The 13447-nt window shown below is 38.7% G+C and overlaps 1 protein-coding gene across 8 annotated transcripts in view; it reads left to right on the top strand.

The window, feature by feature from the left end:
- AK9 (adenylate kinase 9) overlaps positions 1-13239 on the top strand; it is a 60164-nt gene extending 46925 nt beyond the window's left edge. For 7 of the 8 annotated variants that reach the window (XM_048299583.1, XM_048299585.1, XM_048299584.1 and 4 more), the window contains 10 exons: positions 1710-1923; positions 2736-2937; positions 4076-4222; positions 5450-5670; positions 6863-7059; positions 7576-7745; positions 8470-8568; positions 8657-8759; positions 9301-9415; positions 12899-13239. In XM_048299583.1, coding sequence (XP_048155540.1) covers positions 1710-1923; positions 2736-2937; positions 4076-4222; positions 5450-5670; positions 6863-7059; positions 7576-7745; positions 8470-8568; positions 8657-8759; positions 9301-9415; positions 12899-13101 — 1671 coding nt within the window. In that variant the 3' untranslated portion in view covers positions 13102-13239. Of the gene's footprint in view, positions 1-1709; positions 1924-2735; positions 2938-4075; positions 4223-5449; positions 5671-6862; positions 7060-7575; positions 7746-8469; positions 8569-8656; positions 8760-9300; positions 9416-10178; positions 10525-12898 lie in introns of those variants that run through there. The other variant, XM_048299580.1, reaches the window with a different exon arrangement.
- Positions 13240-13447: the final 208 nt, after the last annotated feature.

Below are 13447 nucleotides of genomic sequence, written 5' to 3'. Positions count from 1 at the left end.
GAACCACAGTTTATGTGCTTAATTGCAATTAGTCTCTACACTCTAGTCCTTGCACTTTGTTCTGTCAGATTTCACTACATTTTTGTATTCTATTTCTCCAATCCATTCCTTTATACAGTGTTTTTTACCAATCAAAAAGTACAATTCAGTTAGAAGAAAGAAATTATAGGAAGCTACTGGATAGAAGAGTGGTGTGCCGACAGTGAAAATGTACAAGCTGATAAAAATGGAAGGGAAATAGGATAATTTTGAGGGCATTTTAGGATAATAATAGAAATTATAAAATTGATTACAGACTGGAAGTTTTGGGGTAGAAAAGCAGATTGAATATATGCGAGTTACTTTCAGATTAAATTTGGGGGTGGAGGGGAAGTAGTTGTGCAACTGATTAGATAATCAGAGAATAAACATTATGAGCTGTGGGAGGAATGGAAGCAGATATGCAGTAGAACAGACTCGTGAAATCCCATAAATTGTGGGCAAGCACCCTGAAATGACTTGATGTCAGAATAGGAACCTAAGGATGTGATAAGAGTCTGGCAGGACAATGCCACACAGTAGAACAGTCCCATCTCTAGCTGTAATAACCAGACCAAACTTACTGACTCCTTCGAAGAGTACTAATAGATTTTTGAGTATGGTTTTCCTTGACAAGAAGCTGAGTTGGCTCTTCCCCATTATTTGATACATATGCATTAAACTACTGGGGGTTTTTCCTTAATATATTTCAGTGTGCTCAATACAGAGTCAGATTTACTGGACTATTTTTGCCAGGTTCTACCCTGGAGGAAAAAACTTTTTAAAAAATGGTAATTTTCTCCACCTTCCCTTTTTTTGTTGAAGGAAGGCCAATGTTACACATTACTCAGTAAGAATTACACTTCTGAGTCCCTTCAGAACAGCAAGGTGAATGCCATCTGGTCTGGGCAATTTTTTCTACGTACGTTGATATTTTGTTTTAAAGCATCTTTTATTGGCACTTTAAGGCAGTTCTTCCAAGAAGGGCTGCAAGAGGGACATGACTAAGTTCTTCCTTAGAGAAGAGTGGTGCAAGGAATTAATCTGGCATGACTCCAGTGACTATTTCTGCCAATTGCATCTCTTGTATGTCAATGATCCATCAACACTGCAGAGTTCTTAGTGGGCTGTCTGATGTGTTTGAAAAGATTTCATCAGCAGTGCATGTATTTTTCCATTAGCTTTTTTGGCTTACCTTGTTGTGGTTTTTCACTCGACCATAATGTAAGTATTGATATTCTTTTATGTCTTCTTCATTTGTACATGACTTCTGGTGAATACAATATTCTCAGTGTATTTTCTACTGTCAGGCAGGTAGGTGGGTTTAATTCAGTGAGAAATAAAATTATTCTCTTTATTCTTTGAAAATTCATAAAAGTATTATGGTAAACTTCTCTGACTATACTATCTAGACAGCCATAAAGTGCTATGGTACCACCTACTGGAAATAACAAGTATTCTTTCTGTCTTCAATGTTTATTTCATCTTTTTGAACAAGAAGTGCAGGTATGGAAGTTTCTCAGACTTGAACAAAATATTATATCCATATGTATAAATTTCAGAATGCTTTGATGGTTTGTCTCATATGGTTGGTACTCCTCTACCTGCCTGTAAAGCCACTTCTCTTGGATGGAGGAAGAAGAAGCTTTGTCAAACCTAATTAACTGATTCTCATTTTGTATATTCTACAGCTAAGCAAAGGAGATGTGATCAAGCCACAACAAAGGCATGGAAATGCAGTCTTTCCAGTAATCCATCGGCAATATATTTATTTCTTGTCAAGTAAAGAAAATAAAGAAACATTTATGACAAATCCCATCAGGTATATTTGTCAGCTGAAACCTAAGCAATCTGTGCCAGTAAAAATTGCAATTGTGGGACCTCCAAAATCTGGAAAGACTACAGGTATGTGCAGTTATCTATAAAGCAAAACATTATTTAATGACTGAAGGTGTATCTGTCCTTACTGTTACTAAAAATCATAAACCATTAATACTGCTGCTTTTCTTGCTGAACACAGATTCTTTTAGTTACATTCTCTAGTGTCTCATTTGACAGTCTGATACTTATGCATTGTCTATCTGAATTTTATCGCAGGTCCTTAAGATGTTAGTGACCTGGACTTGCACTTGGAAAAACTGGACTTAACACTATTTATACCCCTTGTAATATTTATTATTATTTTCTAATTGTTTCTTATATTTTTCAGTCAATATGAGCTAATGTGGAATGGAGAAATACTCCTACGATCAAGGACGAAGACCCCAAACTCCCCACTCCCCAGTCTGTTTCCAAATTTCTAGATTAAAAAAACACCCTAGATTTCCATCCTTCTCCCCTCCCCTTCCTCCTCCATGACTCTGTCAATCCACATGTATTTGCCTTTTACTGGAGGAGGAAATTAATTTTAAACCATAGTTTAATGATTAAAATAGGATGTTAGGAAGAAAAGAGACAGGTTCAAATTATCTCATATTTAGGATGAAATTTTGCCATATTTCCCATTTCCTGGATAAATTATGTCACTGATGGGCTGTTCTGTAAAAGGAGCAGCAGTGGAAGCATTTTTTCTAACACACTGTAATAATATTGACTGTATCTGCTGAGGTTTGTGATAAACTGAATAGTGTTGGTGCACTGGACATGCCCTGTGCATATGCCAGATTGTGATGTTGCTAACCTTAAAAGTTGTGACTTGAAATCAAAATATTTTGCAGTTGCCCAGAAACTTGTGAGTGTTTATGGATTCCTGCGCCTGTCCTTAGGAGATGCCATCCGGTTTGTGATAAACAACCAGCCAGAGAGCGAGCTGGCTCTTAAGGTAAAGTCCCACCTTCTCCAAGGACTCACCGTACCTGATGAATTGGCTATCCAGGCTCTAGATGTGGCTCTGCTAAATCACATGGACAATGCTACTGGGTAAGAATCTTCTTGGGGTTTTGGGGTTTTCTGCAAGACATGCCAGTCCCTTCACAGGCATGGATTCCCATGTTATCGCTGTAAAACAATTTCACTAAAACACACCAGTGGTTTCTGCATTAAGAAAATAATCTGTACAAAAGGAGATTTTTTACTCTTGCTCTGGGAAATGAGACTGAAGCATAATTTGCTGCAATTTTCAAGTAACTATATTCCAGTAAATCCAAGTAATATACTTTATGACAGTTACTTTTATTTCAGTCAATAAGCCAGTATCTTCTACTATCCTTTGAGAACCACCATTTGGTCTCTTTCCCACCAACTCCAGAACCAAGCTGGACACACCTGATTCTCTCTGATCATGGAAGCTGGTTCAAGTTTTTTCTGGTTTTGTTAACAACTGAAGTTATTAAGGAGGAATTGAAACCAGTGGGTCTTTCCACCTCATTCATATGTGATCCTAGGCTCTTTCTCCACCACTCAAACACCTTTGAAACTGGGCAGACTTAAAAAGCTTTATCATCAGTATTTCAGGACATTCAACTCCTCTCCCCAAAAAGGAGAATTGTTACAGAGAATGGCAATTCTGCAGTAATATCTGAAAATTATTTGTGCTTGAGATCAGAATTCTTTCATCTTCTCTTTCATGTTAAATCCTGGAATATTGTTTCCGTGTATTTTGTTCCAGTATTGCCTAATATGTGAAAAGCATTTCTTCTTCAATATGATTTTAAAAACTCTTCAAATACTGTAGTAAATCATTTTACTTACCACTTTAAAAAATGCTCCTCCCAATCTACATGGAGACTTCTCAAAGTAAAAATGATATTTCTGAATGATTGATGTGTCAGAATTTTAAAGTACACCATTTGTTTAAGTCACAGCCATCAACTTACCTTTTGCCCTTTGTGCATTTCCTTTTCTCATTACTATTTCTTATTCTACCTACTTGATTTTTTAAAATTTGGTTCTAAATTCTTAGAAGTGAAGACTGTGCCTCTCATGTGAGAGCAGTGATAACTTCATGGCATGGGTGTAGACTTTTGTTTCCGTGGAAAATGTACTAGAAATATACTTACTGGTTGATTGGAAACTCACTTCTTAGGAAAACTTTTTTTCTGTTTCTGTTTGTGTGCAGAGTTGTAATTGATGGATATCCTCTAACAAGACAACACGTAAATCTCTTGGAATCAACCAAGATAATCCCACTGAAAATCTTTGAATTAGACATGGATGCAAAGGAAGTGTTCAGAAGAGCACTGCTGGATAAGGAAAGCACAAACCGGTAGTGATACTCCCTGATAGAATTTGGTTGTTTCTACATGATACTGTAATATCTCTATTTGTGTGCCTCAGAGCTATACCCAGTTGTCTCTGAACTCCACATATGAAAGACATGGGAACCAGTCCCTCTCCTTTCTAATGCTTTGATTTCTGTAGACCAGAAACAGGGATGTAAGGTGTTTGTGGCATGCTCTGGCCAGATCCCTCGACTGTATGACTGAGATCACAAATGTGCAGTGCTGTGCATCCACTGCTTAGTTTAACTGCTTTAATGAAACTGTACATCACAAATGTTGCCAGTTCTCTCTGCTGCTGAAATTTATTTTTCATCAATTCAATTATTATCATAAAAGAAATTGATACTTCATCTAATAAGCTCTCTTTTAAGACTTAGACTTCTTTTAAAAATATGGAAATAATCCGTATTTAGTAATGTACAGAATTCAGGAGTTCTAAGCCTTTAAATTCAGTTCATTCCCTTCTTTGTTTTTCTGAGAAGATAAATATTCTGTTTAAAGAGCTGTGGGTTGTTTCTGAGGAAGAACAGTAAGTAGTTTATAAGCAGACAGAGAATGAAAAAGAACAGAACATTCACCTTAAAATTAAATTGTGTAAGAACCTGGTTCTCATTAAAGGAAGTGTTTCTAAGAAGTTCCAGATAGCTTGGAGTATTATTGCATGCCTCTTTCATTTTGTCCTTTTCTTTTTGTCTCTTTTCTTTTTATCAAGTAATCAGTACAATGTTAAATTGTTTACTGAAAGACTAAAGACAATTTGCATTGCAAAAAATTAAATCAATGATGTGTTTTTGAAAGTATTTACTTTAAACTTCCTTTTAAATACCAAACTAATTATATTTCATAGGCTTGAGTACAAATCAAATGTGCAATATCAGGGTACCATTTAATGGTGTATTTGTAGTGTGTGTTAGGTAATATGTGCTGATACATCTAAATCCTTTGCAAAATAATTATTGAGTTGTATTTGGCACATAAACAGAAAAAGGTTTGTTCTTTGTTTTTGAACAGAACTGATCGTAAGTACACTGCTTTTCACATGTAGCTGGTAATATTCTCAATAAGAAATTTGTATTTCTCAAATATGTTCTACAGTGTCAAATAAGCAGAATTTTGTAAAAAGAATTTATAGTGCTCTAGAACTTAGACCTGAAATTCAATGAAATTATCTAATCTTGAGATTTAACTCAGTTATTTTTCATTGTCTTTAGACCTCCCTATCCTGAACATGACAGCTCACAGATTCTAGCTATTAAAAATTCCTGCTATAAACAGGACATTGATGATATTAGAACTTACTATATAAAGGAACATCAGAACTGGTGTGTGATTGACGCTGAACATAGCAAGTGGAAGGTCTGGAACAAAGTTCAGCAGGAAGTTCAAGTGGTTGTTAAACAAATCCAGATATACCTGGAAAGAATAAGAGAAGGTAAAAGAAAAACAAAGTTTCCCAGAATATTTGTTTCTTTAAAAAGCAGTGTACTATGTGCATGACAACTTCACCTTTCTTTGGATGAGGCTAATTCTTGGGCACATACATACCCTTAAATTCTTCAGTCTCATCTGCAGAGATCTTGAAGAGATCTCTTGAAAAGAATGAAGACAAAGCCAACTACAGGGCAGTCTGAGGCCATCCTCCAGAGAACAGGGTAACAGAAATCTGCTAAAGGAAGTCAGAGTCTTTGGTCCATGGTAGATTTGGCAACACGGGGTGGTGAATCACAAAGAGTACCCCAAAGTATACAAGGGCAACTCTAACTTGCAGCTTCACTTTAGTGTTAGTGAAGGAAGAGGAAGGAAGAGGGAAGATGTTAATTTAAAATCCAGAAATAAGCTTAATTATGCCATCTGAGTTAATTTCTGTGCTTTGGGAAGAAAACCACTTTATTCTAAAATGGCGCAGTTCCCACTTGACCTTTTGTGTGTCAGCATTGGTCAGGATTAAATATACTTTTTAAACATATCTGTACTATTTAACTAGAATTCCTCTGAAGGGCAAACAGACTTCCTTATCTTATATCCACCTTTTGGATTTAACTTTTACAGCTCTGTGGCTGCACCCATCTTAAAAATCGGAGTCATAATCAAAAATAATAAAATACATTTAACTTTTTCACATCAAGCTTGAAAAGCGTGCTTTTTAAGTAATTCGGGTTTGAGATGACATTTTATTCAAGATTTTGAATATATTTCCTTCAGATAGACTGTAGCATTTGCAAAATATGGATAAATAAAGGGGAGGTTTTCATCACACCTTGTACTCTTTTTCACCAATGAAAAGAAATAAAATAATAGCTGAAATGTTCCTTAGTAACATAAAGGAGTGAAACAGTAAATCATAAATAAGAAGAAGAACAACATAGACTAATAAGCTGAGCATGCAGAGTATCCCACATCATTATTAATTATTTCTTAAATGCTACAAAAATGTTATTAGAATTAATTAGTAAAATGACTTGCAACTTCATTTTATTATCAAATTGCTGTTTTAGTTCTCATTATCTGATATAATTTTCGAAGTATGAATTACCTTCTAAACTGTAGCATTCCTGAGTAGAATTGTTTGATGTTTCTATGTCTCTCATAAATAAAACATTATCATTAATTGCTCTCATCAACAGGAAAAGCAGCCAACATTGCTGACTTATGCATCACTCCCAAGGAGCTGCAGGATCGGCTGGGGGAGTGTGGACAGTACTGTCCCGTCAGCCTTGCAGAGAAAGGTGAACTGGTTGACTGCTCTGTGAGTTCCTCGCTGGAGTTTGCTGCAGAATTTCAAGGGCACTATTACAAAATGGCTTCACAGGAAGAACTGGAAGTAGGTGTTAAAAAGCAGGTCAAAAAGGACGGGATTATGGGAAGAGGGCACATTGTTGCTTAGATTCTTTGATTCCATACAGAAATAGGTAATATGCAACTTGAATTAGACCACTGTTGTTAGCATTCAAGCTTTTGTTCTGCAAGCTTCTGCTGTCAAACATCTCGGCAGACAAAATGCAGCACAGACACCATTAAACTAAAGCTCATCTTACAAATTGTCACAGATCAAACATTAGTTTGAAAACAATAACTTTCTCCTTTCTCCATCTGTTTTGGGGGACTGGGTTAGAAAGTGGCTTATGACAGCAGTGGATAGTGATGGATGGTGGGTGGATAGTGACTATTTCAACTGAGAGTAGGTTGAAAAAGAAATTACCCAAGAGTAGCAGCAGTGCCAACACATTGTTGCATTGTACAAAAACCAGGCCTCTAAATTGTGTGAACCAGTCCTCTGGAGTCTGACTAACAGTCCTACAGTGCTTCTTTCATGATAAAAATATCTCTTTTTCTACAGAAATTCTTGAGCAGACCAGAGGTTTATGTGTCATCACTAGCATCTCACCCTCTCCCACCCCCACATATGCTACCAAAGAAACTGACTGTGGCAGAAGTGAAGGCCTTATTCCCTGTAAAGGCTGAAATGCAGGGATACTGCCCAGTCACTTACCTAGATGGAAAACAGAGGTATGTCACTAGAGTTTTCATAATCTGAATTACAGACTATGTGTCCTATATTAATACATTAATGAGGAAACATTTTCGAAGTACTTTTTAGTAGTGTTTAGGGTTTGGACAGGAAAAGCAATTACAGTTCTCTGTATTGTGCCTGTGGCTTTGGAAATCAATATAAAATCACGTTTTAATACTTCCATGGCTACAGGTTCTACAAGGATCTGTGTTGGCTTGGTGTCTTTCATGATGAATATGGACAGATATAGTTTGAATTCTCTATCATAAGACTTTAAAGGTTCAAAGAAATCTCATAAATCCCTAGTAGCTGCAAAACTAGCTATTATGATTTTTGTAGAAGATCCATAAAGCTCCACCATAAAGTCATACAGATTTCCTCAGTGTGCAAGAATTTCTCATCAGAGGGGAACCATAATAGCCAATTCTATGTTATCCTTTCTTAATCTCCTGAACAACTATGATTGGCATTTTAAATGGAGGTCTAAAGAAGCACTGTAGAAGTTCCTTAATAAGCAGATTTTGAGGCAGAGATTCTATCAGATTTTGAACCTTGTACTGTCAATCATGTAGTGGAAACTTGGATGATCCAATTGCTATTTTTTTGTAGTTGCCACACTTGTTAAATTACCAGAAGCCTGCCAGTAGCTCATGAATTTACACCACACAAACTATGTTTTATGTTTTCTGTGAATGAATAATTCTTGCTCCATCTCTTCAGATATAAAGCTTTGGTGCCTGGCAACATTGAGTATGCAGCAAAATACCAAGATAAGGTATATATTTTTGAAAGTGAAGAAAAACTTCAGAAGTTTATGAGGTGAATACACTAACTGCATTTTAATCTTTAATCATGTCACTGTTTATACATCTTAAAAGTTCTTACTGCTTACTTTTTATCTGGTTAGATTACCAGAGAAGTACTGGAATCTGAAGCTTCCCCATAAACTCCCTCCAAAACAAGAGCCAATGCTACTAACTACACTTCCTTTGGCTGGATACCTTGAACAGGCCAGTTTTTGCTTTTCTATTTTAAAATATGATTTTGTGACATATAGCATATCCCACTCAGGTTTTTAAATTTTTAATGCATTTGAGTCTTATGTTTATTAATGGAATTATATTAAATTGAAAATTTTGTAGTTACAATTGAGAGAAATTTTTTAAAAGCCTTAAAATAATAAGATATTTGTAGCTTTAATGGAAAAAATACAAGACTGTAAGGGGGAATAATAAGCTGCAGTATTATATGATAGATTTTCTGACTTAGTTGTTTATCATATCTTGTAAGAGTACATTTTGGTTGGATTTTTAACACCAGCAGAGACACAAGCTTACCTGGAAAAATTTAGGAGTAGTTTGTAACACTTTGACACATGAATAAATAAAAAAATTATTCATGGTCACAGCCCTCCTATTTTATGCTAATTTGTTCTCTTCTACTATTCACCAGCTTAGGTATCATCCTGTATTGTTAAATCTTCGTTACAACAGGATAAGGCATTGTTCCAGATTTCTGTAATGGTCTTTTAAACCTGTTTTATTTCTTTAGGGAGTAGCAACTTCTCTAATAAAAGCTCTCCATGAAGTCGGCAGCCTTAAGCCAAAGTATCCATTCCTAAGTGTGAAAGAAACTGCTCTGCTTTTTGTCTCCTTCCACTTAAAAGGTAATGTATAAAATAGCATGCTGTAAAAATAACTACAGAAATTATGTAAGTCCTCTGATACAATATAGATAGCCAACTGGTGTTCATCTTTGCTATTTCTTAGAATTTCTGTTTGGGTTTTTTTCAGCTGGAGATATCAGTTGCAGATAATAGCCTTTAATAGTTTGCAATCAGTTTAACTAGTGCCAGCTTTCTCAATTTCAATATCCTTGTTTGCAGCTTTGCTATAGCTTTGGGCTGGTTTCCAGTACTGCTGGAGATTTCGGGAGCAAGACTGCCATTTCTTTCAACCCACCAGTTTTGTCTTCTATAAACCAACGTCTTCACTGGGTGAATTTCACCTGGCCTTTCATATTTTACATTTTTACTTATTCTTTTAGATAATACCAATCTTAATTATTTTTTTTAAGTTCTTCACATCCTGTGTTTCCTCATGTAATTTCCAGAGCCTTCCAGAATTTTCTTGAACTATCACAGATTTTTTTGCTAGCATAGCTTTGTTAAGGAAGACTGTTGAACAGGGCAGGCACATAGTAAGCCCCTGTATAAATGTACAGTTCCTAAGCCACCAAACTGCTTTTATACTGTAGTTTGCTTCATTCACAAAGGCTGTTTTCATTCTATTGTTAGCACAGCTTTGCTAACATAAGGATGCCCATGCTAAGAGTGTTTTGCTCATATATTGCAACATTAAATCACTATTAGCAGTGGATGATGAACCAGAAAGGTTATGCAAGTGAAGAAATCTCTTCTCCTCATGCAGCCCCAAACAGTTCGACCATAGGAATCCAGGAAAACAAGTTATCTTCTTCTAGCACTGGGTAGGACTGCTTCCAGCTTTAAGATACAGCATTCTTGTGCACTGACAAATCACTTGAACATGAGGAAGAACTCTTTTCATGTGACCAAGCACTGGAACACATTGCCCAGAGAAGCTGTGCAGTCTTCATCACTGGAAATACTCTGGACACAATCCTGTGCCCTGTGCTCTGGGATGACCCTGCTTGAGCAGGGAGGTTGGACCAGACGACCCACTGTGGTCCCCTACCAGCCTGACCCATCCTGTGATTCTGTGATTTGCTGCAAATACAGCATTATTTATTACTGTGCATCTCTTCAGAGTAGTCACGCTATTCTTGATCAAAAAATTTGATCAAAGTGCTTCATGTTGTAGTCCCGTGGAAATTTATTTAATCCTATTTCTATGTGAAGTTAAACCTTCTCATCTTCAATTTACATCATTCTCTAATCTCATATTTAAATAGGGGAGAAGAAGCAGTGGTTTAGTTCCTCCTTCAGCTTTTCTCACAACACTGGATTGCTTTCAGTATCTGAGAAGATACAGGTGATCAAGCATAAATGCAGAGGGGTTTGTTCCTGGAAAGAGACTAGTAAACCATACATCACTAGAGTGACTGAGTGTCCTTCATGCTAGACTCCTGTAAGAGCTCTGTATACCACTATGCTTGAAAAATCTCTCAGAACTGTTAAATGTAACTGTCTACAGTTTAAAGCTAGTGGGCTGAAGTGTCTCATAGCATAGTTCTTCATGCTGTCCAGTTTTTTTTAATGAGATATAAAATACTGTCCATAGGGGAAAAAAAATGGTTATGATTTGGCTCAGTCCTTCCCCTTTGCCTCAGGGTAGGAATTAAAATAATAAACTGTACTCTGAGGACTCGCACTCAATACTTATGTATGCCAAAATAGGGCTTAGGGCAGAGAGAAACCAACCTTCCTCCTCTGAACTACTGGTCAGCTCTTCACAGAATCATGGAATCACAGAATAAGCTGTGTTGGAAGGGACCCACAAGGATCGAGTCCAATTCCTGGCCCTGCACAGGACCATCCCCAAGAATCACCATGTCCTGGAGGGCATTTGTCCAAACGCTTCTTGAACTCTGTCAGGCTTGGTGCTGTGACCACTTCCCTGGGGGGCCTGTGCCAGTACCCAACCACTGTGGGCACTCAACCCAGTGAAGAACCTTTTCCTGATACCCAACCTAACCCTCCCCTGACACAACTTCAGGTCATTCCCTCACGTCCTGTCACTGGTCTCCACAGGGAAGAGATCAGTGCCTGCCCCTCTTCTTCCCCTGAGGAGGGCATTGAAGACTGCAGTGAGGTCTCATCTCAGTTTCTTACAGGCTGAACAGACCAAGTGCCCTCAGCTGCTCCTCGTACGGCTTCCCCTCAAGGGCCTTCACCTTTGGACACTCTCCAATAGCTTAATGTCTTTCTTACATTGTGGCACCCCAGACTGCCCCCAGCACTGGAGGTGAGGCTGCCCCAGTGCAGAGCAGAGCAGGACAATCCCCTCCCTTGCCTGGCTGGCGATGCTGTGCCTGATGCCCCCAGGACATTGTTGGCCCTCCTGGCTGCCAGGGCACAGCTGACTCATGTTCAACTTGCCATTGACCAGGAGCCCCGGGTCCCTTTCCACAGCACTGCTTTCCAGCCTCTCATTCCCCAGTCTGTCCATACATCCAGCATTGTCCCATCCTGGATGCAGAATCCAGTACTTTCCCTTGTTGAATCTGACATGGTTGGTGATTGCCCAGTCCTCTAACTTGCCAAGGTCTCTCTGCAGGGCCTCCCAGCCCTCAAGGGAGTCAACAGCTCCTCCCAGTTTTGTATCATCTGTGACCTTGCTTAGTTTCCCTTCCAGTCTTACAACCAAGTCATTTATGAAGATGTTCAAGAGCACAGGACTGAGAATGGAGCCCTGTGGGAACCCCATCAGTAACAGGTCACCAGTCTGATGTCACCACATTCCCTGTAAGCCTTTGTGTCTGACTGGTGAGCCAGTTGCTCTCCCATGTGTTTATCCAGCTCTGTGCCTGACATTTTGTCCAGAAGGATCCTGTGAAAGAGTTTGAAAGCTTTACTGAAATTCAAAAAGATTACATCAACTCACTTCCCTTGGTCAACTAGGTGGGTTATTTCCTTGTCATACAAGGAAGTCAGGTTTGATAAGCAGGACTTTCCTCTCATGAAGCCATGTTGGTCACAGTCCTGCTTATCAAACCTGACTTCCTTGTATGACATATGCCCTTGTATGGGCAAAGCATTTAGGTCATGGAACAGCCGTGCCAAGGACACAGCAGCCCAGCGCCAGCCATGCCAGGCCTGGGCTATCCTCAGGCTGTGCCACTTCAGGTTGTGTGCCACACTGCCTAAATTTGTCACTGCCTGGAGTTTCACCAGCATCTCACAGTCTGAGAAATGGGAAGTTGACAACAGCTGAGTATGTTGTTGTGTCTTCTTTTACAAAAGCCCGATCTTTCTGATTATGACTCTTCTGGAGTCAGAAAGTTTCTGAAATACCAGACTTTATCTTTTTGGCTTGGCACCAACAGGTAAGGTGTTTATCTGTACCACGGGTAATGCTAACAGGGGTAGACTTGGTCCCTTTGAAAATTTCTGTAATGTAATTCCACAAAGTTTACAGGGGACACTAACATGCTGCTTAACTTCTTGCAGCACACAACCCCCGGAGCTCAGAGCCAGTGCGGCAGATGTACAGGAAGAAGCTGTTGCAGTTCATGGAGCACTGCCAACTCATCCCTTACCTGGGGACTGCCATGATGGGCCCCTATAAGGACCTAAGAGATCGGCCTCTTGGCCTTGATGACAGACTGCAGGTTTTTCTTTCCCTGAAAGGCACCCGCCCCACTTTTGTATGAACCCTGTATTTCCACTGATTAACACGTGGAGTGTTGCCTTCAGGCACCAGCATGGCTGCAATGTGGTCCATGAACATCACACTTTCTCAGGCCAGTTTTTTAACCATGAAATCTTAGAAATAAAATATTTTGTCTGAATTTGAGAGATACAAAGCTACTTGAGAGCGTCCAAAGGAAGGCTGTGACGAGAGTGAAGGGCCTTGAGGGAAAGCTGTTGTAAGGAGCGGCTAAGGTCACTTGGTCTGTTCAGCCTGGAAGAAACTGAGAGGAAACCTCATTGCAGTCTTCAATTCCTCGTGAGGGGAAGAGGAGGGGAAGAGGAGGGGCAGACACTGATGTCTTCCCT

Source organism: Corvus hawaiiensis, chromosome 3 (assembly GCF_020740725.1).
Source record: "Corvus hawaiiensis isolate bCorHaw1 chromosome 3, bCorHaw1.pri.cur, whole genome shotgun sequence".
In the NCBI taxonomy this organism is placed as follows: Eukaryota; Metazoa; Chordata; class Aves; order Passeriformes; family Corvidae; genus Corvus; species Corvus hawaiiensis.
Note: the sequence above shows the minus strand (reverse complement) of the source record. Positions and strands in the feature narration are given on the sequence as shown.